Below are 27731 nucleotides of genomic sequence, written 5' to 3' on the forward strand. Positions count from 1 at the left end.
ACATGAAGGGCCCCATTGTGGTCCCAGTGTATGGACAAATAGTAAGAGAATACTGAAAGGCTGCAATCTAAACAGACAGGGCAGACAAAGAGCATATTATCCTGATTTTAGAGATGGGATACTGAGGCACAGAAAAATCTAATCAGGGTCATGCAAGAATGTTGTTTGGGAGCCAGGAATTAAGCCAGCTCTCTCCTTCAGTCCAGTTGTACTGCCTTAAACCAGAGTCACTCTTCTGCAGAAGATAATACAGCTTTGCAGGCGAGCCTGTGAGTGCCAGTTGTGTCTTGCTGAGTGTTTATGAAGGAAACACCACTTGGAGGATTAAAGTCTGTTTCATGGCAGTCTGCACAGAAGAAATAGGAATGAAGGGGATTTTTTGGCCATGGGATTTTTCTCCATAGGACTGCACAGATAACTTTTCTCAGTGTACATTGACAAGAAAATGAAAGAAGAAAACCTGCTATCCTTGTATTTCATTACTAGCACTCCAAATGTTGGAATTAGTAAAAGTATTGCAAACTAATTGCATTTAAAACATCTGTCCTTTTACTGCAAGTTCAGTAATCCCTAATATGATTATTAGTAGTCCCTAATATGACATACTCAACATTTCCCTAAAAAAACAAAAACCAAAAGAAAATGTCAATAAATGTCAGAGAAGTTATTTTCCTTTCCTTTATTTTTCAGATCACTAGTATTTGTTCACTTAAAAAAAGATCATTGAAGCTATGAGGGAAATGGGGGAAAATAAGGGAAAACCACTTTAGTACTCACTCTGACTCACTCTAAAGATGTGTAGTACAGAAGTACTGTTGTGAAATTTACAGATGGGTTATTAAATTATTATGATTCTTTGTCAACCAGCATTTGGTATCTCCAGATCTCCATCTTACTTCTTCTGCAGGACCAGTATGTTCATGATGCTTCCATACCTGTTTACTTTATTTGGCTGTGTATCAGAAAGCTTAATCGTCTTCATGCAGAAAAATCAAAAGCTGAAACACTGTATTTCTATGAGTTATTGTAGTTAAGTTGCAGATGACATCTCTTCCTGTGTCAAGGTGTGTTTTCCCAGCATAGAAGTTGTCAGAGTCCACCTGCTACAGAAAGTATGGATGTGCTACAGCCCTCTAACTGTTGCTAAAGGTCAAATGTCTGATTTTAGAGAGCTATACATCAATCTGAGATAAAATTTAGTGCCGTCATCCATGAAGGGTACTACTTGTGCTGACAAGTCTCATTTGCAGTGAGACTCTTCTTGATACATATTTGAGAAAGAAAGAATTGTTCTGTTGCTATGTGGTTTGTGCAGACTGCCCAGTCAAGGTGCATGATGTTTGTTTTGAATTTTGAGAGAAATGAAGATGATTTCCAGCCATTCCTCCCCTTATGTCTGCCTGTGGGATGCTAAGAAATCAGAAATCTAATGTAGAGATTGATGATTTTCCTGCACATTCCTTATCCCTTGTATGCACACCTGTGTGCAGCCATGCTCACTTTCTGAGGTTTTTGATAGTGATATGTGTGAGATCTATGAGAGATCCACTGTACCTGCAGGGTTAGAAAATCTCTGATCAGCGCTTTGCCATGCTTTCCAAATCAGGAGTCTGAGGACAGTTATGCTATATGTTCTACAGAGGGAATGTCACCTCTTCTTCTGGATTTGGAGCACATAGTCTGGATCCTTATAAATAATGTGTCTTTTCTTTTCCTTGACCTCAGTAATTTAATTTTTCCTGTCATTTGATAATACTATTGCTGTCCTGAAGATTTCCAGACATAAGCAAGATGAAATTTGTAGCTAGAGGTGATATCTTTAATTAAACTAAATATATCTGGTTGGAAAATAGAGATATTTGGTGGCACACATATCCTTAAATCCCAAAAGCCAGATCTAAATGTTAACCTGTTGTCTGAAGATACTGTTTACATTTACATTACTCTTCTAGCTTGCTTTTGAACATATTAAAAGCCTATTTCTTCCTTGTATTTTGCACTCGTGGATTTTTGAGTCATATTTATTAGCTGATCTGTGGAAAAATTGTTTTTGTTTCAGGATTTTTGTTCTCTTTTTTTTGTGTCATTTGTATGTGTCTTTGGATCTTAAGTTTATAAATGGTATCTATTTTACAATGTAGCAAGATTTTCTTCTGGGTGTTGACTTTGTACAGTTTTATAATATAAACTTCCTAAGCAGTTGCTATAGTTCTGAAATTTGTTGTTGTATGTAAAATAGAAGGCAATTTAAAATCCAGGTTCCTGAGGAAGAAGCTCCTTTAGTTAATTCCCCTGAAGTAGAATCTAATAATTAAAGAAAAATGTAAGAGCAGTTAACAATTTTGTAGATGTTACTGGAGTTGTTACAATTACCTCCTGTTCTTATGTTATAATTACACTTACCTTACTGAAAACTAGGTACTGTGTAATTGACTGATGTCTATTTCAATTACAAACACTGGTTTTATTGTCTTTCACCCTGCTAAACTGTATTTTGTCCTGCTTTGCAGCCTTGTTCCTCTCCCAAATTCTTCCATGCAGATTTGCAAGAGAAGGGTCAGTACAGAGTATTGCCAAGTTGGTGAATGGGCTGTCTTTGCTCTAGTTGATCTTTCCAGTGCCGTCCCCTGTCACTCCAGCCCTGAGCTGCAGTGTCCAAATGCAAATGTTCACTAATATTTATTAATATATTTTAGCAACTTTTGTTGTTGTATTTGCCCTTAGTTTAAACTGTGATGGTAAAAAAAGTAAAGTGTTAACCAAATTTTTCATAGTCATCCAACAGAACTCAGTGGTTTATAAACTCCTCTCTTAAAGGTACATTGGTTTCTGAGTACCTGCACCCTTCATGTCTGAAATGGGGAAGTTCTTTAACTCTAGAGCAAGCAGGAAAGTCACTTTGTTCAGAAACTGATAAGGTAAAAGTTACCCCGTCTGGTTACTTTCTACAAAATAACTGAAAAGTTAAATGGCAAAATGGGAATCTGGTTTTAAAGTTTAGTTCAATAATAGAAATCATTAGAAACATTGGGAATTAAGTAAAAGGAGGTGATAGGCTTGTGGTGTTTGGACCGTAGCTGAAAGCCAAAGCCACCCTATCATTACCCTTCTCAGCTGGACAGGGGAGAGAAAATATAACCAAAGGCTCATGGGTTGAGATAAGGACACAGAGAGGTCACTCACCAATTACTGTCACAGGTAAGAGACTTGACTTAGGGAAATTAGCTGAATTTATTACCAGTCAAAATCAAAGCAGGATAGTGAGAAATAAAACAAATCCTAAAAATACCTTCCCCCCACTTCTCCCTACTTCCCAGGTTTAACTTTATGCCCAATTCTCTACCTCCTCTCCACCCAGCAGCATAGGGAGACAAGGAGTGGAGGCTATGGTTCATTACATGTTGCTTCTGCCACTGCTGCTTGCTCAAGTAGAGGAGTCTTTCCCTGCTCCAGTGTAGGTCCTTCCACAGCCTTCTCCAGCTTGAATCCTTCCTGCAGGCTACAGTTCTTCATGAACTGCTCCAGTGTGGGTCCCTTTCCACAGGGTGCAGTCCTTCAAGGACTAGATGCTTCAGTGTGGATCCCCCAGGGGATCACAAACCCAGCCAGCAAACCTGCTCTGGCATAGGATCCTCTTTCCATGGGGCCACAGATCCTGCCAGGAGCCTGCTGCAGCACAGGCTTTCCATGGAGGCACAGCCTCCTTTTGGGCATCCAGCTGCTCCAGTGTGGGGTCCTCCATGGGCTTCAGGTGCATCTCTGCTCCCCAATGGACCTCCGTGGTGAAACAAGCTGGTTTTCAACATGGACTGCAGAGCAATCTCAGCTCCAGTGCTTGGAGCACCTCTTCCCCCTCCTTCACTGACCCTGATGTCTGCAGGGCTAATTCTCTCACATATTCTCTGCATCTCTATTCACAATTACTTCTGCACAGTAGCTTTTTTTTCTTCTTAAGTACGTTATTACAGAGGTACTGATGTGCTGATGGGCTCAGCCTTGTCCAGTGGCAGGTCTGACTTGGAGCTGTCTGGCACTGGCTCTGTCAGGCATGGGGGAATCTTTTGGCAGCTTCTCATAGAAGTCACCTCTCTAGCTCTCCCCACTACCAAAACCTAGCCACACAGGCACAATGCAATGTTTCTGCATCTTTTTGTATGTTACGAATTAATAAATACCTTTACTCCTATTTTTAACTGAGAGGCAAGTATTTTTACAAAGCTTCTTTTGGAGCCAAGTGTCTTCCTTTAATATTGCACAGATAGCTGTTTGACAGATTTCAGCATAATGCAGAGGGGTACCACTGCTCCACTGCAGTTTGTACTGATCTTGGTCCTGTTGTCCCTCCTGCTGTCCAGTTCTGGGCTCTGCATTTCATTCCCTTCATGCTGATGAGGGGAATTCTGCATTTGTGAGGTTCTGCAGTGGGGAAGCTTGTGGAATCAAACTGTCAGAAAACCTTTTCCTGTTTTGTTCTGTCCTTCTTCGTATTGCTTTGTTCCTGATTCAGAGTTGGCTTGAATTTGACTCCTTGTGTAATCAGTTAATTGATGGTACAAGCACATGGGAGGGGCAGGAATATGAAGCTGGGAGTCCAAAAGGACTGTACCAAGTGTTGTGCCAAGACAGTGCCAAGCATTGATTGGTTTAAATTCTGAGTTGTATAGAAAGTGAAATAAAGGTTCCATAAGATGACCTGCCTACCCCAGGAGCTAAGGGGCCCTGTGCCTCCATATAAGGAAGTTTTAAAAAGTAGGTTTTCAAGGAGGAAAAACTTACTTTAGGTATTGTCTTAAACTCTAGATATCTCAAGACATGAAAAACTGAGATTTCTTGGTGTCACAGGTATGCAGCATACTTTTTGAAGTGTGAGTTTTGTGTTTTCCAGTATTCTTGTGAAATGTTAATCTAGTAGCCTAGGCAATTCTGGTCCTCTATTGCCAAATTACCTTAGATTGGAGTGGCAAATAGCCTGCAAAAGCCTTCAGAATTATGGAAGAACAGCATTCTCACATTTTCCTGTGCTTATTTCATTCTTCTGTTTATTGCTATGTTGTGTCTTGTGCAAAATAATAATGTCAGTGTTGCATAGTTTACTTTATAATCCCTTCCAGACAAAGGTTTTTGCAAAAGATATACAGATATGGTTAATCCACAATATTTGTTTAGATTGTTGGTTCCCAACTATGAACTTTTGTTTTTTCTTTTGTTATGGATCTTTGGAAATGGAAGGCACCGTTTCCATCTTCAGTACCATTTCATAATGCCTAGATAAGGCAGTGCAGTACAAAGTCTTTCTGCATCATTGGGGGTGGTATTTATTGTTTACACTATAATTAATGAACTATTCCCAGCATTCTTTAGGATTGCCACTGTCCTCATGATTGCTCTAACCTAGGAGGCAGCATACCATTCAGCCACACTGGACTGGTTTAAAGGTGTCATGACCTTGACTCTTTACCACACTGCTACTTAAGTCTATTTGCTGCTTTGTCCCTGCATTTTTTTTTCTTCATCATGGTCATGTTTCATTTATTATTGTTGTTCCTGAAAAGGCCAGTATTTCTGTTTTCTTCTCATTGATTTTCTTTCTCACTTGATTTTTTTAGCATGCAGAATCTTAAGCTCCTTGTATTAGCACCTGAAGGGCATCAGTTGGGACTTAGGACAGTTGTGTTTGGTCCTGTGTTAGTTCAGTCATTAATATTTAATTTTATTTTTCTCAACTTTATTATTACTTTAACCATGACCTGCATTTTTCCATCAGAAAAGGAGTGATCTTGAGCATTACTTTGTGGTTCTGACCCTCAAGTTATCCACAATTTCAGCAGGATCTTGGAGTAAATGACATCCAGCAATCTCTTTCAGCTTAAATCATTCTGTGATTAATTTGCAACTGTGACTGACATTTTCGGGGGTAAAATGCAATTTATACTGGCGAACTAATTACTGAAGTGGCTTACTGGTTTTTGTGTAAGAAAGAAAAACTACACTCAGGAGAGAATAAGCTCATGTTAAATGGAAAGAGTGTGACATTTATTTCTATGATAAGACCAACCTGTCTATTCATGCATGTTTTACTGCTGTCAGAATAATGTCCTGAAGATTGTCTTTTTATTGTTTCAGGTTTCAATTCACCATTCGAATTACTTAGTTTTTTAAATAATCTCAAAGGTAGAAGTAATCTACTACACTGAAATATTCTGTATGTTACTCCAGTTCTTGAATGATGTACAGATTTGTCACTTCTGTGGAACAAGAGAGAAATATTTGGCACAATTCTAGACACAGAGTTTAAAAATGTGTAGCTCCAGGAGCTGGAAGAATCACATGTATTTAGTTTTGTCCACTGCCATTCTTGCTGTTGCTTTTTTTTTTTCCTTTTAAGCTTTTCTCTTTTAGTTTTAAATCAGTGTACAGTGTGTCTTGAATAGTCTTTCTCTTTCCCTGCTTGCTCCCCTTCTCTCTCTTGGCACATAAGCATCAGTAATATTTTTCAAATACTTTGTGGGTATATTTAGTGGAGCAACAGATATATAAGTGAACCTTTAAAGTGTCTATAATTTATAGCAAAAGATCATCATTAAAACTTGATTTCCCACGCAATACTGTGAGGTCTTACTGTTTGACAACCTTAATTCTGCAGTGGAAGAATGTTTTAGATTATTTCTAGCTTGTGTTTTATTATACAGTGGGATGTAAATGGTTATGAATTATATAATAATAGAGAAGGAACTTCATAAAAGTCATCTGCCTTTGATTGTTGTTACTAAAAATAACTCCTTTCTCTGTATTATTGAAGAAGATAAAAAGTTGTATCTGACACCTGCATTTTTGTGTTTGTGCCACAATATGCAGAAGCAACATTTTCTATTTTTTCTATGATATTTGTGTTCTTGATGTGCATTTCACCAAATTGTTGTCTTACAAAACTATGTCTTATGTCTACAGCTCTCTTTTTATTTGCAAGTGTTAGTAATACAAAACCTACAGGCAGAAATTGTAATCATTTTTCAAGTGCCACAGCAAAGTATACACAAAGTAATATTTTAAGGTTTTAATCTATGAAAGTAATTTCAAGCAGTCAGCATTCACTATCTCAGATTTCCAACTATACAGAATATCTTTCCCATTATATGGGCTACTTTTGCATCCTGTTAGTTCAGTAGCTCATTTTCAAGCAGGGTACAGTATCAATGGGCATGGCTGTGTCAGTTGTTTCATTTTGAGAGGATGGCAATTCATCACTGCAAGGAGTGAGGTATGTGTGGATGGCCCTTTTGGAAAGTGTGTGGGTACTGAAAAGTAAGTTACCACTTTTTTTTCCCATCAAGAGTCTACTTTGAATCTGCTGGAAGTATCTTCCAGTAAAATGAGGTGACTGTTATGGGGGCTGTGGAGTGCTTTTACCTTGCAGAAGGGCTGGGCAGCCCTTTCTGTCTCCCACTGTATTGACACAGAGGGAGCAAGCAGGATGCCATGCCAGTGTGTGGTGAGCCATGCACTGTGGTCACTTTGTTTCACTTTTAGGGGTAGGTAGTTTTTGGTAGAAAATAAATACTCTTTACAGTTGCTTTTCTGTCCCTCCATTTTCTTTTTGTACCTTGATAATTATTTCAGTACCATTTGATAGTCGCTCACCTTATTCAATAATTATCGCCTGTCTTTTTCAGTGGTCTTGCCTCTTTCCATGAAGAAGTTTTTCCTGAGCTGACTTTAGAGGCATGTTTTCTTCCCCAAAAGTAATCTTTTCTGAAAAGATTATCACCATTGCTTCTGACTAAGCAGGCAGAGAGATGTGATTATTGCCTTTAGAAGACAGTTTTTTTGTTTGGAGAGGCCATTGTCTTTTTTTGTTGCACACAGAAGGTCTGAATTGTCAAATGGCTGCAATCTGATCTAAGAATGATACCAGTGTCTAAAATAATCTTTCAGTCTTTGTTACTTAGAGTAGGACATGGTAGCATTGAACTGCTCTTATTAAAAACAGAAAAACCTGTATGAAAAGATATATAGCTGTTTATCTTTTCTACTTTCTTTTAAATTTCAAATGTTCCTTGCTTTATTCATTGTAAATTCTCTGATCTGGATTGCATTAGTAGTATTATTGCATCTAATAAAGTGTATCCCCAGTTGGACTTTGTAGTGAGGCAATATTAATATGTTGTGCAATTTCAATTGAAAAGTAATTTATATAATTACAAATCATTAATTTAATAATGAAAACAGATTTGTGCCAATCTGGTTACCATGAATAAGCTAAGAGAAGTAGTTGAACCTGCTTGGACCTAAGGAGTTTTCCTTTCTTAAAAACTTCTGCATAGTGAGAGTTTTAAGGAGTTTTAAAAGCCTGAAAGATGGTGTTTAATTTAAGTTTGTTATCTATTCTGATTCAATACTGACAGTATATTTGTGTGCCACGATTCTTATTTTCAACCTGCATTCTTATGTCCTTGAGATTCTTGGATTATTTTAAGTGACTTTTGAGAGGGGGCTGATAACTTCATACAGAAGACTCACATTTACAATGGACACTTGCACCTCCACTGGGTTATTGCACCTGCAAAATGAAAGAAACTTCCAAAATGCTGCTTCAGGATGTCACTTACTCTGTATTTGTGCATCCTTTTGATACTGTGTATATCACAGCAGCATTTTGGTGTATTCTCCTAAATCTGTGCAGTTTCTTTGTATGGAAAAAAAAACCAACCTCAAATGGTGCTGTTTACCTGTTAGGTGCAGTGGTGTTTGCAAGGGTCGTAGAGCAAGCTTGCTCTGTCTCCTTGGCAGTGCCTGATGCAAAGGTAGATGGTTTTGTGATCCTGTGAACTAACCTGATTCCTTTTCCCACCTGTCTCCTTGAATGGTTCTCGCCAGCATTAATACCTTATGTTTTTTATAAGTTAACGCTTGCAGCCAGAAATCATAAAAACTCAGACTCAGACCCAGCCAAACTTTAGATACCTTGGAGTTGGATGTGTTTTAAAGGTTAAGATACAGACCTGTGAAGGTTAAATGAACTGAAGGAATTTAAACTGGAAAACAGTTGTAACTTTTCTGTTTGCGAAGGGCAAAGTCTGTATGTTTTCATGGGAAGATTGTCACTGTACCTTTCAAACAACAGAAAACCATTTAAAAAATATTTCATAACTGTAATTAAATGCATGTTTTGGAGCTGAGACTTTGTGTCAAATCATACCCAGAAGAAATACGCCTTTTGTGGAACTTACAGTGCTGTTATTGGAAATCTGTAGTTTCTGATCCAAACTATTCAGCTAAGAATTGTCACTGTAAAATAATTTTAAAGGTCATTGAATTATCATATTAAAACAATAAATAGAATTTAAAAACCTGTTTTAGTGCCTGCTTAGGGTCTTGTTTATTTGTTTTACCAGTAAGGAAGATTTGATCAAACCTAACTTTGCACTTCTGGCTTTACCAGTACTAACACTAATTACACCAAAGAGGTTTATACCTCACCACTGGCATTCTTTTAAATTTAGGCTGAATGTATTGATTGCATTCATCTGACTGTACTGCATTTGAAGGCCTGGTTAGTGCAAGACCAGCACTGCAAAGGTGTCATGTCTGCATAACCTTTCAACTGGATTTCCTAGCCTGGTACAAACAGTAACAGAAAGGAAGTGTTTTACTTTTCAGTGGATAAAGGAACAATGCACATCATATCATACTATGAAATACCTGCAGGTTGATGGGGCTGGTTTGTGCCCAAGAATTCTTGAATGAGCCTCTTTGGATTTACTTGTGGTACTGCCTGTATTACCATGAAAGTGATGCCCTGTTCCTCTGGACTTTTTTGAGATCTGAAGACATTTTACACTTCATCATGCCAAGCACTGCCATCATAAGCAGTGATGTTACCTACAATGCCAGAGGCCAGGGCAGAATTATTTATGAAAGTAGGTCAAAATAATTGCTTTAGTTAAGAACTAGTGAACTAAAGTACCTGCTTGAGTCAGTTTTTGAAAGAAATTGCTATTTTTTAGAAATATGTAACTTACTGGAGAAATAGTATTTAGTTGTTGGTGTTTATCAATCAGCTGCTATTGTATGTTTATTCTCCTGATTTTCCTCCTGTTTAAAAGGCACCATATTAATATTTCGGTCTACATTTCTAAGTTCTGTAATAGATTTCAGATGCTCCTGAATAACACTGAAATTTATAAGGTTTTTATTTTTATAATCTGGGAGATAATGTGGTCTGTGGGGCCCATTACTTGGCGTGGGGTTACTAATGGAGCAACACATTCATTAGCAGCACTGGGTGTAGTGACATGATCCCACTGAAATGCCTTAAAGTGACTGGGGTTTCTGTCCTCCAAGCTGAGATGTGGTGGATGAATATGTGTGCTTGTTCTTAAGTTATAGCAATGAAGAGTAGAACAAGCTACCTCTCTTGTAATGTTAGAGTTCTGAGGCATTCAGTTGGTAATTTGAGCCCATTTTACTCTGTTTGTAATGGCTAAAGAATGCAGGTATTGCGTTATGTGTTTCATCTGAGAGGGACAAGTGCCTGTCATCATCTGACTGTACCTGTCTGGATTTCATTGAATTCCTCATACCATCACCAAGAAGTACCTCATTAATCAGCTTGGTCTCTTGCCACAGTATTTGTTGGGAACAAACAGCAGGTGTTGGAACTAAGGAAGGGCATTTGCACAGAATCAGGAATTTCATATGGAATGGCATTCCTGGCTGTATTTTAAGCTGTAGGATCCTTGACCTTGGTTACTATAACTAGCTTTTAAGCAGGAGCTTTTTTCAAGCAACTTACAGTCAAGCTTAGAATATTGTAACGTAGAGTATAACCTATGCAACATGTTTTCTGTAAGGAACTGTAGGCAGAGATTTTTTTTTAAATAATTATTTATATTTAATAAATTATTCCTTTACTGTTTCAACATTTGACCAGTACAGAAATGCTTACTCCACTTCTTGGCAGTGAGTGTTAAGAAAAGGTGTTGCAGTCTGTGTTCTGACTCAAACTGAGAGATGAGACTGCAGCATTAGTACAGGACTTTGAAATCCAAAAGAGGGAAAAAATCTCATTAACATAGTAAGAAGCTCTTATGGAGCAATGTATACCTTTGCTTTGTGTAAATTAATATAACAGTAATGGCCCTACAGTATTTTCAATTTTTTTTTTCTTAATATATATTTAAAGCATAACTTCTAATTCTTGTATATATTTTTAACTTTCCCACAGATATGCACTTATTTGGCCATTATCCAGCTCATGATGATTTCTATCTTGTAGTGTGCAATATCTGCAATCAGGTAGTCAAGCCACAGGTTTTCCAGTCACACTGCGGTAAGTGAATGTTTTCTTTCCTGAATTACAGTGCCAAACTGGCATATGGCTCTCATAAGAATCATTGCATAACAGAGGCCTTGCATATAGACTTTTCTGGTTATCTTGTGTTTTTTCCACAGAAAATACCAGCAATGCCTTCAAATAAGTGTATTTCCTTTAGAGGAAGTTAAATTAGCTGTTCTGGAAGCTGAGCTTTTCAAGTTGAACTTGTTAAATTAAATTAACCTGTTACAACAAATAAATCCTGTTAGTTAGAGACTAGCTAGGCTAAAACTATTATGACCTAACATTGGATTGTCTTTTATCAAAGCTGCAAAGTGAGGTTTATGATACTAATCTACATTAAGTAGAAGATGGATGTTATGGATTGTTTTCTGATGGGATTCATGCATAACTATATATAGGATATATTTTTATATTTATCATAAGGTTTAATTTTTTACAAAAGTGGCATTTTGAGACATTTCTTAAATTAACATTTTTCAAGAGAGTCTTGAGAAGCATATGCATGTATTAATTTCTCAGTATGACAACAACAATATGATGATTTCTGTGTTGACTAATTGAAAGCAGAATTACTCCAGTTAGAAATTTTTGGTATTGATTAACAAACTACTTTCAATTATTTCTGAAAAATTTCATCTGAAGGTCTGGTTTATTTATTACTTATCTAGTGGTTTATTTGTTATTTGTCTAGTGATTTGTTTCTGTGGTGATTTTTAGTTGTTCTTTTATTTTTTTAAGGCATGCAAAGAGTGACACTGGAATGGCTAGCTTTATATGAGGTTTAATAAAATTCAGTTTAATCAAAATAATTTGAAAGTAGTTGCACAATAATGAAAGACAGCTACTGCTGAGGGTGGAATCAGTTAAATATCTTAAGAAAAACAATAGCCCAGCAATATTTTGTCTAAATACAAGGAAACTTCACAAATCCTGTACTTCTTTTAGTCTTTTTGGCAGCAAAGCAACCCAGTAGTGCAAAAATGGAAGCGGGATGGACAGAAAAATAGTTTATTTACTTTTAAAGACATATTACCAAAATACTGTGTTGTGTTTGTATGGACAGACTGTTAACAACAAACCAGGAGCAACTGCATTTGTGTTGGGAGGCAGTTGTAAGACTTGCCACCAGCTTTGACCTAGATTGAACTAATTGTGAAAAAATGGTTATAGTGAAATACAGCTTTCTATCCAGTGAATGAGAAAAGATCTAGAAGTATTTTCTAGGGTGAAAAGAGCTTATTAATTTAATGGTGGGGGCAAGTATTGATTTTAATGTGTTGACAAGCCATCCTGCTGGTTTTTTGTTCAAAATTTGTTTTTTGCCCTTAGTCTTACATGGTTCCTTTCTGCCCAGCTCGGGTGTCTTATGATTCCTTCAGTGAGTAAACTGAAAAGCTTCTCTGCATATTGGTTGTAGGTACAGTGGGTACATAAACACTGAACTTGTGCATCAATAAAATGTGCTTCAGGAGGGAAGAACCTGTGGGTGGCCTTGCTGTAGCCTTCCACAGCTGTGCTCTTCCCTGGGCATTAACCTGGTTTGCTGAGCAGTTGGTGAAAGTTGGTCCTGTTTTCAGGTAGTAGGCACACAGAATGGTGTTACTTCTAGACGAGAGTAAATTCCTCTGTGTCAGAATTTTTGAGCTCTTTGTAAGTAATGCATTATCATCAGTGTTAGTGTAATGCATGTAAACTACAAAGATCTCATGAGTTACTGTCTGTTTTTCTCTTTTCTCCATCACTCCATTATTTTTACCATTCCCTTTACTTCATTATAGCAATCCTTTTACACTGGGTAATTGAATGTTAAGTTCTGAATTGCTTGATTTAAGAGCCTAAGATCAGTAAAGACTTGGGAAAAAACTGGACTGTGTTAAAAAACCCCCAGAGAATACTGAAAATAATTGACCAAAGTTCTTGAAGGTTGTACTTAATCTAGTCAGACTTGTTTCAGGAAAGGTATAGTGGAATATTGCTGAAAGGCCTGTGAAAGGGCTTTAAATATATAAATAAATTATTTTGTCTTAAAGAAGAAACAGCAAAGGCAATGTACTAAAACCATACAAACAAAGTTTTAGAAGATAGAAGGTTTCTTCAAAGTCTCGATAATTGTTGTAAAATACTAATAATTTATTTTCAAAAAATTAATCTGTTAAAAATACTCCATATTATATATGTGAAATGCATCTAATTATTTATCATTGTTTTAATAAGAAACGAGTAAGACTTAAAAAAGCACTACACAGGGATGTTACTAATTGATCTGTAGTTTTATTGTTTGATTAGAAAATTATAGAAATTTCCTATTAGAAAATGATAGGTCCCATTAGAAAGCACATCAACCATGAACTGCTTGTGGTTGAATATTTTTTTGCTGGATATGTTATGATTCCAGCAGTCCATTGAGAAAAGTCTGGACAAGGCCTCATTTGAGACATTGTTTCTGGCTGCACAGAAGTCTTCTGTGAAGCAGGAATATTTAATTTTCTGTTCTTTTTAGAGTTTTATCACCTTCAGACACATTCATTTTGGTGGATTGGACTTCCTTTAATTAGAGGATGCAGCAGGATGCTTGTAAATTCAGTGATGCCAGGCATGTCTTTCAGAAGACTTTGAGGTGTTTCAGACTATCATATTTACCACAAAATGCATTATTATATGTGTATTGAATTGCAGCTTCAAAGTTGTAGCACACAATGGAATGAGAAAGCATTAGAAGGCACTACTGGTTTTTTTGGCTCTTGTAGGTTGTATCATGGGGAGTCTTTATTGCTACTGACAAGGGCTTGTAGAGATCTATCCCAGAATCTCCCACAAAGTGTGGTTTGTTGCTAATATCCCTAGTAAGATCCAATCCATATCCTCTCAGTAAGAAATTAGGTCCATGCCAGGCACATGCTTTATGTTCCTAGGTTCCCTGCTTTGTAACTTGAAGGTTTTGGCTTCAGAGCAGCACTGGAATGCTTTAGTTTAGCAAAGGTTTTTGTAACACTTCTCTTGAGCCCTTGCTGGCATCTGCTTTTCTCTAGTGTAAGAAGACCCGCTGTTTTATTTGCCTCTAATTTCAGACAAGTGCCAGCAATCCTTGTTGATAGCTCTGGGAAGTTGTGAAGATTATAGAGGCAGATGTTATTTAGCTTTTAAGGGTTTGATTCCTGAAATATCAAGCAGGAATATTAAGAAAAATCTGGTTGTGGTTCAAGCTATTTTTAATGGCAGGCAGTGCATCATAGAACCTTAGGCAGCAGAAATCAGGAAGGTAAAAGAAGAAATCTGGCTAATTAGAGGACCAACTTGCTGGGCTTGAGAGTATGTGTAGTGAACACAACATAAAGCTTGGTATTGCAAGGTAACAGATCTGTTCTAGCCTGTAAGTCAGAGAAATACTGAGTTGTTTTTAAGAGCAGTTTTACATCCTTGCATCTGCAAGATAAACATATCCATTTGTAAGCATTAAACCATTCCTTTATATATGATGTAAGCCTACCTGGAAGAGACATGCTGTTATAGGCTGCTTGATAAACCACGCAAATCAAATAATTCCTTGAGGTTGTTTGGTATTATTGTGCACTTAAAAAATAGTACATCATAATGTCATCAGCAATAGGGTTGAAATAGTGGTGTTTGCTTCTGAAGCTGTTTCTTTTGAGTAACTTCTTGTAGTGGTACAGTATCTTGGATTTACTTTTTTTTTTTTTATGTGTTAACATGTAGTTATATTTATTCATCCACAAAGTAGTTTGGAATAAAAAGTCAGTCTGGGTATGCAGCTTGTAGCATTCCTAAGTGTACTTGGCATATGAGAAATTGTAGTTTAGATTTTCAGAAAATTTTAATTTGTTCTCAAATGCCAACCTCAAGATTACTTCTTGGAACATCAAAATATTGTACCATAGTACAATACTGAAGTATTATAATGTTCTTGCTGTTTGTTTAGGGATTTTTGTCCATCTGTTTTCTAGGAGACTTTTAGGCTGGCAGTCTATGCTTGACTCTGTCCCTTTGGCTTCTGTTAACTCCAGTTCTGTGTCATTGTTAAACACTGGTGAAGATGGCACTCTGTACCATTTCCCAGGAGACATTTCCATTTTTCTTTGGTGCCAGAAAGATTAAAGCTTCCTGTTCTTATACTGCATTGTCCGTTACTAGACTGAAGAGCATCAGATACAGTTCTGATTATTTTTTAAAATGTTTTGTACATTAATTGTCTTGTTAACTTTTGTCTTTCCCAGTTAAAAGGAAAAACTCTTATAAAAGGTACAGTTAGGGTCAAGCGGTGTACTTTTAGAGAGCTTGTCAAGACATCTTGACTTCTGCTTCTATTGTGAGGAAACTAATTAATGATGGGAAAGTGTTAAAAAAAAAAAATGAAAAAGTTGGGGGGTTGAGAGGGGGAGAGGTGAGTTAGCACAGCTAAATAATGCAGCTTGATTAAACAATTGCAGCAGTGTAACAATCTTTCACACATGCTCTGGAACAGTTTCCAAAGTGGTGGATGGTATCTTAATGAATTGAATAGTTAAAACCCTCATTTTATGAAGTTGTAGCATACAGCTGTTTTTTTGCTAATTTCTTTACTTGGAGGCTCATTGACATCTATCCTGACTGCCTATAGAGTTCTTCTAACAGGCTTCAAATTAAGAAGTAGGAATTCTTATTCCTTAAAAAAAGAAAAAAACCCTACGCTTTGTTTTCATTACCTCTGATTTATAAATCCTTGGGTTGGTATCTTCATGTCCTCATGAAAGTTGCAAAAGGATATTTCCTTTTTAGCCTTCTGTTTGGCTGTGTAAGTGTCATTTAAAAGAAAAGCAAACTGAAGAGTAATAGAGCACTGAAGAATATAAATAAATTATTTTGCCTTCCATATCATAATTTTTTTCCTGGGAGAGGTTATATATTTTGAATTACTCAGACTAGGTGTTTTACATTGTGCTAGTAGTGAGTTACAATTTAATAAACTGTGATTAAAGACAAGAAGGCTGAACTTAATGTATGAATAAGAATGATTGGCTTTTTTAACTCTGGCTTGAGCATTACTAGTTAGTTGGCACCTTTCTTGCATAGGGATTTTGATCCAGGTGTCAGTGTTGTATTTAACAGATTATTCTGTCTTTATTTTTTTGATTATTCAGTACCTTGCCTTTTATTAAACACATCTGTTGGGGGCTTGTAATTGTTAATATTTTATTCCCTGCATTATCAGAGGCACTCTTGTGCCTTTAAAGGGCAATGACATTTTGAGTGGTTCTCCCGTAACTGTGATTTTCTTTATTCATAGCCTTGTCAAAACTTGTTCTAAGATATCATTATTGATTAAATAACTTTCTACTTCAAAAGAAATTAAAATAATTAAAATTATAGAATTTAAATCAAAGAATTAAAAAGATCAAAGAATTAAAATAATAAAATTTGGTCTCATCCCTATGGCTTTTTTTTTTAAATGGAAAGAGTAGCAGCTAGACTGACAAGATTCAAGTTTTTCTTTTGGTAGGGCTAGAGAAAAAAGGAAGATGGATTTAAATGTTTTATGTATGTGTATTTTTATCTGTGTGACTACCTAGGATACAATGATTTTGTCTGACACTCTAATTTCCCCTGCTCTAAATCAGAAACCCCCGTTTCCAAAAAAAGTTTTGATAGCTTTGCAGTCTTTCTATGAGAAACCTTGTTCTCAAGACAGAAGTACAGCCAGTAGCATAAACCTCTATCTTCTGTCAGTGATGAAAATCTCAACTGTAGTTCCTGCAATGGTATGTGTGGGTCTGTCATGTCCATGTCCTTGTAAGATTTCCAAACCCAGCATAATGGCAGACATTGAAACTGGGGTCACCATCCATCTTTTCACCATTCCTGGGGTAGTTAAATACATACCTGCATGGACCATCCAGGGCAAGCAAGTATTACCCTTGAAGAGGAAAAACTAAGCCAGCACTCCTTTGAATTCATATTTTTCCTTACATATTCTTGGAGTGACATATTTTTAGACTGTCAGCAATTCTTGAGGCTCTGAATAGGTACAAAAATGCAAATTTCTGGCTTTGTTTATTCTGTTACAAAATCTTACTTTGTTTATATGCTAACTGCTGATACTGTCTGGCCAGAAAAGCACTTAGCTCCTTAAAAGGCTACCAGCTGACATTTCAATACTTGATTCAAGTGATAAAATAAAGAAAAATCCCTCATAGCTGCTTGTATGTGTGAGAATGTTGGTCACCTCTGTATTGGCTACTGTGCTTATTCAGGACTGCAAACAGTCCTGGGCTTTTTTTATATTTTCACTGAAAGGTGCATTGACCAGACCATGTTCATTCAAGAAAAATGACATCAAAATCTTATCTTCTGTGTACTTACTTGTCCAGTAAGTGAGAGATTTGAATTTAGTAACCTTAGCACCTGGAAGCTGTTGTCTCACCTTCCACCTCCTAGGAGAGGAAAACACACCCACCATAGCAGAGGCTAAAGCAAGACAACACATGCTTTTTGCAGCAGAGGTGTATCAGACAAAGGGAGCCTGAATGTAGTGAGTAACACCCAGATCAAAGAGAAGGACTGTGATGGGACTGAAAAATGTGCATCTGATGTTCAGAGCAACAGCAACATAATGTGTCTTCACCTGGCAGGTTGCTAAGACCTGCTCAAGGCTTGGGGAAGTTTGCTGTGCTTTCTTTACTTAGTCTAACATGTGAATAAAAGTGGAGCTGTGTTCAGACCTGCTGACCTGTTTCCTTAGAAGCAAGTAGTATAATATTGGATCGGGTTGGCTTTTTTTTTGTATTTTCTGTTACTAATTCATCATCAGTGACAGAGCCTAAAACAGGGAAGTTCAGATACAGAAGCAGATATGATACATGAAGAGTTACAAGGTCAACAAGTAGTTTAAGTAGGAAGCCAACAACTTCCCACAGATAACTTGGCCTTAGGTTGATGTGTCAATAATTAAATTTTTTTTCATTCAAAAGATTCTTTGAATGAGAAAGCAGGAATAGTGTGGAGTGTTGAATCTCAAAGGGCTGTGCATTGGAAAGCAATAAGTATTCAACGGGAGAAAACATTCAGCAGTGAATAGAATGCCACACATGCTGTTCAGCATACTAACCTACCCACACCCTCCCCATATTTCTGGTTCTGTCCATGAAATTGAAGTCTGGAAGTGAAACATCAATTAATTGTCTTTTCCCTTGGTGTTTTCTACTAAGTTCTTTATGGTGCCTTGACTGTGCTGAAATGTTACAATGCTGATCTTAAATAAATCCACATAGGAAGAAGATTGAAAGAATAAAAATTACACTGGGCTTTTCAGTGCACTGGAAGTCTTATTATTCTAGTTTACACATAATCCCTACCATTATAAATTAACTCATCTCTTTCACATTGTTTATTCATTGATAGTATTTGATTAGTCAGCCCTTTTGTATTTTTTTACTTTGGTTAAATAAACAATGCAGTACATACTTGAACTGAGTGTTGTCATGGCAGTGATGGGCAATATGTATCACATGTAATTTCTTTCAGTCAAGATTTTAATAGAGTTGTAGTTTTAAATAGTAACCAATAAGAATTTCTTTTAAGGAGTGTCCATTAATAGAACTCAGCTGTTGAAGGTTGACTGTAGTATTAGGCTTAAGTTTAATCTCCTACATACTATAATTTACAGGGCTGTGTTTAGTGCATCTGTCTTTTGGCTGCTTCATTGGTGAAGAGATGAGGGTTGTAATAGTGGGAGAGAGGGGAGAAGTAGTGAAAATTTTCTATCATAATCTGTAAAAACCTGACAAAATCAAAATTTAGAGTATTTGGCTTGAAATTTTCCATAGCATGCCTTACTGAGTAAGGTGGATGCTTTCTATCTTAAAGAACAAATTTTTAAAAAATAATTTCAAAAAGACTTTATGGTCCTATTCCTAGACAAAGTCCAAAACAGAATTAAGAGGTTTTTGAAGTCACAATTTGAAGGGTTTTGGTGAGTAAAAGATAAGCAAGATCAAATTCCTTCTTATATCAAAGTTTGTCTAAGTAAAGAATATTTGAAGTGGAACCTGAATTTGCCAAATACCCAATTAAGAAGCCATTGCTTCTTCACTGCATTCAGAAGTACAGAAGTGTTGAGAGCAAGTCTTTTCTCTCTGTTATCTCTTACGTGAGTAGACAAGATATGATGGAGTTCTTTTGTATTGGGTGTAGGATTTTTTGTAATAGTGTTTCACTTTATATGTGTTACAGAAGGTAATTAACATTTGAATTAGCTACTACTAAATATTTCAAGTCTGTAGAAGTCATGTCTACATATAGCCCTCCCCATTCACCATGACTTTAAGTAGTTGTCTGGGTATTTTGGGTTTAGTTAATTTTCTGAATGTAGTGATTTCTACTGTGTTATCATTTAGTATTTTCATGCAAAGCGTATCACAAGTGTAGTAATTTCTTACTGTCCTTGTATTAAACTTTTTCTGTAAACTGGTTCATGAAGTTGATTCCTGTCTGTTAATTATTTGGCTTTTCCTTGCATAAACAGTAGCACTTTTCTGGGGTAGTGTCCTTCCTGGCAGCTGAACATCTCCTGTGCCATGAGTTGTGGTTGCTGAGCCTGCAGGTGAGGTGGCAGGTGGGGCTGGAGTCACAACTTGTCTTGGGTGTTTAAGGGCTTCCTTCAGAGCTGAGAACTGAGCCTGGGAGAGGTTGGATGACCCCAGAATGCAGCTGTGACCCTCACAGCTGCCTTGTCATGCACAATGGTGAGTGGACAGAAAACTGGAATGGCAGTGTATTAGGTTCTGGAAGTTCTGCTTCTGAGAGGCCAAAGTGCTTCTTTCCAGCAATGTTTGTGTTGCCTTTCTAACATCTACAGGCCACTTGGGGTGTGGTGAGGAAAAAATTCCATTGGCATGCAGGCAGAGGACAGGGTAGTCTTATGTCCTTGTTCATAGATGTGCAGTGGAGAGCAATTAAGTTAAATATTTGGCTGTATTTCAGGAGTTTTTTTTTTAATTCAAGCTGGAAGTAGTTACATTAAATGCCTTTCATTAATAATTTTTTTTTAAAATTTGGTGTTAAAAAAAAACAACTTATTTTTGGTAGAGGGAAATCTCATCTGTGATAAAAACACTAGTACAAGACTTGCAAATTACTTTTTACACAGTTTTCAGTAGTAACATTTATCCTAGATTTTGTATACCTGTTTAACTTTTAAAAATATTTTTTCTTGTTTATTTTAATATTATTTTTTCATCTAGTATGCAAACATGTTTGTCACATCCCCATGTTTAAAATCTATTGAGTTCTGTTTATTTCATTGTAGTAATAGTACACAACCTCTTGGTACCTGACTAGTGCCAAATCTATTCAAAACATTTTATTTGTGGGTATACAGTACTGTACTTAAAGTTCTTGTTATTCAAATACATCTGAAGCTCCTTGTGTTTCCCATTTCATACCCCTGTAGTGATTCATGTAATTATCTTAATGGCTTATTACATTTATATTTAACTGGTGATATTAATGTAATAATTGTCACATTAAAATGTAAAATATTGAATTAGGCCTTGTTCTATTACTACAGGTAGGTTAGACACACGGTAGGCTTCTGTTTTCAAAATAAATTTTTTGCACTCATTTAGTGTATTACTCATGATACAGTGAAAGAAATGTTTAAAATGTTACACAAATGATGAGGGACCACTGGTTTACTCTATTGTGTGCATATTTTCATTATGATCCATTTTCAAATACTTGATTTAGCTTTCTGTACCAAAACCTACCTAATGTTAAGATGCCTAAAAAAAATTTAGAAAACTTGCCTCATTAACTATTTATGTTTTTATGTGAGATTAGTGATGCTGTTAACTAGGAACATTTTCTTTGACTAGTGTTCTGGGAAATAACATATTTTTCCACTTGCTTTTTTTTGGGCAGACTTCTTGTGAAATACTTTTATCATGCCTAGCATCTGCTCTGCAACTAGTGAAGTATAACTAATAGCATACTTACATAAAATATCAAGCATTGCATGTGAGAAGTGTGTTTAAGGCAAGCATTAATTTATCATTATTTGATACATGTGGTTTCAGTTAATACCCTCTATCTTACAAGATATTCTTTTCACGAGTATGTCATCAATGGTGTGCTTTACTGGGTAACTAGAGAACTTTGATTTTTTTTTTTTTTTTTTTTATTAAATGTAGTTTAATGTTTTAGATTTGAGATTGGTAATTGAAAATCTATTTCACTTTTTAATTCAGTTGGTTAGGACTGTCAGGGAGGAGTCTCTTCTCAGTGCCACTACTACCTAAAAATACTGAAGCAGAAATATATCTGTGCAAGCTGAAACTTGGACCAGTAATTGGCCAACAATACTGTAAAAGTTACATTGATAATAGATGTTTCAGAGAGATTTACTGTGTATGTGATGGTGACAGGACTGCAGAAACTGTGGGGACCAGTGCATCCTCGTGTGTTCTTTAAGCTTTCTCTGTGGAAGTATTGTGCTTATCCTAATGAGTCTGAAAATGAGTGTTTCTCATTCTGTGATTCTAGATAGATGACAACTGTAAAATGTGAGTAGAAATCATACTTTTGAATCTGGCTAGGACAACAAAGGATTCATTTGCAGTTTAAATAAATCTTTGTCACTGTCTGATACCAGATGTACATTTCAGAATGCTGAAACCAGCAGTAAAAGTTTCAGCATTTTGCTTGAGTGGGAAAGGCATAGTCAAGACCAGACAGATAAGCCTGTGAAGAAGAGCACAGTTCAGAACTTTATATTTAGTTAAATGGGTACAGAAATGGTGCAGCAAAAAGGGAAACCTTGAAAAGAAAAATCTGGTATTTGTCACATGGCTGCTAAACAACTCTGTTGATACAGTGAGCTTTTTGAAGTTAATGGAAACTTGAGAGCCATGTGGTCCCTTGGAAAGGATTCTTAGCTGTACACTGTGTGAAGGAATACCTTGCTTTTTGGTTTGTTTTTGAACCAGCAACAAATTATCATTTCCTGTCCATGTTTATAATAAATGTACACCATAACCCTCCTCTGTCATCACTCTTCCAGTTTGACAAGTCCAAATTGGTCTAATTGTCACTTGTGGAAACTCCCAATGTCTTTCCTATGTGTTTTTATATCTTGCCTAACTCTTCTAAACCATTTTTGAAGGGAGGGAAGCAGTGGCATGTCATTCTGTATTCCTTGCCTAACATTTATTTTGTCTTTGTGACCACCACAGATCATTGAGGTGATCATTTCATAGAACTGTTACAAGACCAGAATTTCATTACTGCATAATAATAATTAAAAGAGTGTAGTTTTATATATAAAGTGAAGATAGTAAATTAAATTCGATGTAGAGAAATGTAAAGTGACAGACACGAAAGAAGAAAACTATTTCATTACACTGGTCAGTATTAAGTCTTTCTGCAATCAGTTGATTTTCATCTTCAGTGCTCTAAATACTTATATACCAAAAATCTTGTTCTCTCACTAACCACCACCTTTTTTCAATCATTTTTTGATATGCTGAGTAGTTTGGGCACTAATACAGGCTCTTGCTGTATGTCATTGCTAAATTCTTTCTGAGAGACCATTTTTATCCTCTTTTCCTTGGCCTGTCAGTAGTTCTGTAGCCTTTGGGTGAGGGTTGCAACCCTCCATTCTGTCTCTACAGCATGCATCTTTACTTCAAGAAATGTGTATACATGGCCTCATTTCACTTAGAGGTTTAGTAGACTGTGTCAGTTGGATTTCCCTTGTGTCAAATCACTAGTTCAGTTGGAGATGGGTTTTCTAAGTCCTTTGGGGCATCTAGACCATAAAGATAATTTTTGTTATGACTATAAACAAAGCAAAGTTTTATTTGTGCATAAATTTCTATGTGTATGTATTTCTGTATGTATTCACATATATTGCCTGACCTGTCCATTGCACTGTAAATGCTGTTGTAGTCTTAATTCTGTAATAACTACTAGGGAGTGGTTTATTGCCACTTCCTGAGTAGATACAACTGGTAAAAGAATAGGGGTTTTTCCCCTATAGCTTGCTGAAGAAGAAAACACAGAGGTTTTTCACATTAAAAAATGGCTTGAGCGTAAGTGATCTTTCTCTCATTTTCTTACCAAAATAATTTCCATGCCCATAGAGGTGAAGTGTTGCACTTGGCCTGAGGTAAAATCTCTTTTAAGAGACTGGAAAAAAAAAACCCCAGAGGAAATTAAATTCTAAGTCTGCAAAATTATTTCTGTTCTTTAGAAACTAGCATGGTGGTTAGAACAGTTAATGTGAATTTGGGACATTCTCTTTACACTTCTCTTCCCAAATCTGAGGGGAATTGAATTGAGCACACCTTAAGCGAGCTACCTGGTATTGACAGGGTTTTTTTTCTGCTTTCCATAAAGAAATGCTAATGAGAATTGGGGAATCTCATCTGCCAAGGTGTGGTGGAACAATTCCACTTGTGAGGCTTTGCCTGCTTCTCCTGTTGCATGTTTTATATGGAAAAGGAATTCAAATGATTGAGAGGAACAGAATTACCTGCAGACTGAGGGCTTCTAAAACACAGCAAACAGAATTATCCTTCTGAGGGCTATTGGAAAACACAAGTTCCAGTCCACAGGATTTCTTCTTTCCTTTTGGTGTTTTTATATTCGTCCCTAACTTTGACAAGTAAGATACTTGGCATCTAATCTGTGGTTCAGGAAATGTGTTTATAAAAGGCTGAAATAATTTCAGCAGGATGGAGAGAGAACAACTCCTTAACACCCTTCACAAGGCTTTATCCTTGTCAGAGACCTTTTACGAAGAGGGGAAGATTTGTGTTCAGACAGATTACAGAAAGGTGAGTGCTTTAATCAGGGAAGTAGTCATCTCCCTTTCACCAACTTTATCTTGTTTAAAGACCTAGCACTAAATGGCTTTCTAATAAAAAAATATATTTAGACATAATTTACTATTCTGTCAGAATTTTAGATACGAATCCCCTCTCTGAACCAAGCCAAAGTAGCTGATTGTAAATTAGAAATAAAGGCAGTTACAGAATTGTGAGAAGATCAGGAATATATTGATATTTGAGGGGAAAAGCCATATTATATCAGCTGCTGTGTTTGCTGGCCCAGTGATAACTACTGATGTATTGTGAATATAAAGTGTTTTGGAGGGCAGGCCGAATACTCAAGCAGCAGTTACCAGCAGTGAGCTGGTTGACAAAGCCTGAGGGTTCCCTTTTGATTCCATGACATTGTTCATGCCTAGTTGGTCCAGTAGAGAGCTATTGGCTATACATACACTGAGATAAATATTCCCTGATGCATGGCATGATTATACTACAGGTGCCCTTTAATATTTGCCTTTATTTTTGCAGAGGTGGAAGGGGTGGGGAGGTGGGTAAAAAACAAACCACAAGGAAAAACTAAAACCTCTTTATATTGTCTCCCAAAAGCAGAAGAACGAGGTGCATAAGGTTGTTACACACAATCCCAGTATCAGAGTTCACATGTTATAGCTTGGAATCCTGGGAGTCATGAAAACTTCAACTGGTGTTTGTTAGACAGCCATAGGAAAAACAGGAGTGTTTCAGCCTTTCTTCTCTTCCATGTCCCAGATCCCTACTGCTCCATAAACATTCTCTGGAAGACTGGAAATAAAATAGCTCAAAATTAACCTGTCTTTGCATTTGAAAAGGGACAAGAATGAAAGGTCAATGGCAATTCTGCAGCAAGAACACACTTAGCAGGGTTTGGGGGTTTTTTGTTGTACTAGGAAGAGGGACAGGTCAAGATGTTTGCATATCCAGCCCATGTTACATTCACAGCTTTCACTCTAGTTTATTTTCATAAATTAGAGAAACAAAACCATGTGGACTGAACTACCATGTCTCACGGACATTAGTAGTTTTCGTCTTCCAATTTAGGAGTTGTTAGAAACAGATGATTGAAAAGATTTTATCTTATGGTTAGCATGGGTCAAGTGATGATGCTTCCCTATGCATGCTCTGAGTTTGTTCCTCTTCCACACTTCATGCCAGTATTTATCCATGTGCTTTCCTGCCTTCTCATGGTGATTTTCTTAGCACTCAGAGTCAATAGGTGGAGGGAGGCATAAGGGAACAAAGCTGAATTTTTGCTTCTGCCCTCATTTGAGGATGCCCAGTCAACTTGAACTTGTGAGTGGTCTGTTCGCTCTCTGTGTGATGAAAAGTCAACGTACAAAGGTAGATTTTGGAAATGCAGGCAGGAAGGAACGAATTGTCTTTCTTCTTCATGTTGAGATCTGTGTAAATAAAACCTGGCAAAGCTAACTTCAGCCTCTGCTTTGCTTTCATCTGCAGAGGGATTCGAGGTACTCAGTATCCCCTGCACTAGGACAGTTTTATTTCAGTTGCTTATCATGGGATGCAGTTGTATGAAGGGATGATAAAGTTGCTGCCAGCATTTGTACCACAAGCACTCAGTGAGAAAATAACTGATATGTAATTTTGTATTTTAACTCACAGGTTTGAAAGTGACAATTCTATCAAGATAGTATTCTAAGATGAAACAAAGATCAAATGAATGATACATAGAGCTTCAAGTACCACACTTTAAAAAGAGAGCTAAAGAAACAAATTCATTCCACTAAACACTTAAAGCCAGCTAGTTTAATGCAAGACTTTAACTGTTATTCATTGGTATTTTGCTCCATAGTTGCATTTTATAAAACAGAAATATTTTCAGTTTTTAAACTTAGTTCCATGTCATTTTAGAATTGCCTACTGTCTTGATTTTGTTGTTTTGGACTTCAGTGTTTAATTTAGAGTTAGACTGACCTTTTTTTGCTTCCCCAAAACATACATATAACACAAAAAAGAAAATACAATGTAATTGTTTTCTTTAACACATAGAGTTAGACTTATCTGTTGGAAAACTCTGACTAATGGGAAGAGAATATATGAATGCCAGCTGACTCTCTGCAGTCAGAGTTGCATAGTATCAGCTGTTAAACAGGTAAAACAGGTGGTGTTTTTATGTATGATCCAACACAACTGTCTCTCCTGCTGCAGCAGCACATCATACCTTCACTGTACAGCCTTTTCTTCTTTAGCCTATGCAGATTGCAAACTGTGCTTCACTCAGATGTGTCCAGACAGGATTTTGAGGGTCCACTGCTATTTTAATTTTTTGAAAAAGTAATACAGCCTTCATAGCTTCAATTAACATAATCATCTGAAACTTGTGGGTGTCTGTGTAAGAGTCAGCTAGCTGCAGATCTAACCTGGGCATTTTATGTCTCTGAAGGAAATTAATGCATGAAGTGTAGCTTAACTCAGCATTATAAGGCATACTATGGACTAGCATGAGTTGCCAAGGTACCATTTTCTCCATGATCATCTTGTGTCTTTCTTGTAAATTTTGTAGCAGTCATTTGGTGTTCTTAGGTTATTACAGTATCTGCTTAAAATACTGAAGGTAATATTTATGAAGTCCAAGTTATGACCTATTTCATCACAAGTAATGTTATAGAGCAGTTCAGACAACAAACATCTGAAGATGTTCATTCAAAGACATCTTCCATCTCTTCCAAAACTGGATGGAATACAGCATGGTGTCTTTTTTGATATGCACATGTCTGTAAAGCTGATAGAATTGATATTTGTTTTACTGCCAGTAGAAAACGTATTAAATAAGTGCGGGCACTTGTGACACAGGAAGGGGTCAGACCCTTGCTTCATTCAAAGAGGAAGCTGCTTGCTCCTCAGTATTTGTGTTGCAAATTGTTCTGAGCTTTTAAAGGCTCTATTTCACCCTGTCTGACCCTTCTTTTTTTTTTTTTTTTTCCTTTTTTCCCTTTCAAGTAGGATTCTTTTTTTAATGCAATTCACATAAGACATTTGCACTGGATGAAACAGCATCATTGTTGACCTAAGCTGCTTTTACTTGTTACACTTTGCCTTTCTCATTTTTCTGATATGTTTCACTTTAAAGCTCAGTTTCAGCTGAACCACACAGATCAGTCCCAATTGTGTTTGAAAATACTCCATTTAATGGTTACTTTTAGGAATGTCAGTTTATTCCTAAATAATTGAACCATCCAAGTGGAAGTAGAACCATGGTTATAGCACAGACGTTACCTTGTGCAGGTGTAGCTGATTTCTTTGAGATCCCCTTGGTTAGCAGGATGTGTACTGATCTTATTTGGGAGAAATGACTTGGGGATTCCAAGCATGCAAATTTTCTGCCAAGAACCTCCATGTAACTTCTCTAAAATTTGAGAGGATAAAGTGTGGTCAACATAATATTAACTAATTCAACTTTTTACACAATTAGAAACAGCAGTAGGATGTATTAAGTATATCATTCAGATCTCCTGAAGATATTCCTGGAAATTTTGAAACATTGTCTATTTTTATTGTTATTTTTTTTTAAAGTA

General features: G+C 36.6%; 1 protein-coding gene across 3 annotated transcripts in view; it reads left to right on the top strand.

The window, feature by feature from the left end:
• Positions 1–27731, top strand: part of ATXN7L1 (ataxin 7 like 1) — a 112386-nt gene that overhangs the window by 26818 nt on the left and 57837 nt on the right. For 2 of the 3 annotated variants that reach the window (XM_056514864.1, XM_056514854.1), the window contains exon 3: positions 11225–11329. The exons of the other annotated variant lie outside the window; for it this stretch is intronic. In XM_056514864.1, coding sequence (XP_056370839.1) covers positions 11225–11329 — 105 coding nt within the window. The remainder of the gene's footprint in view (positions 1–11224; positions 11330–27731) is intronic. 3 annotated transcript variants of the gene reach the window in all.

Source organism: Oenanthe melanoleuca, chromosome 1A (assembly GCF_029582105.1).
Source record: "Oenanthe melanoleuca isolate GR-GAL-2019-014 chromosome 1A, OMel1.0, whole genome shotgun sequence".
Lineage (NCBI taxonomy): Eukaryota > Metazoa > Chordata > Aves > Passeriformes > Muscicapidae > Oenanthe > Oenanthe melanoleuca.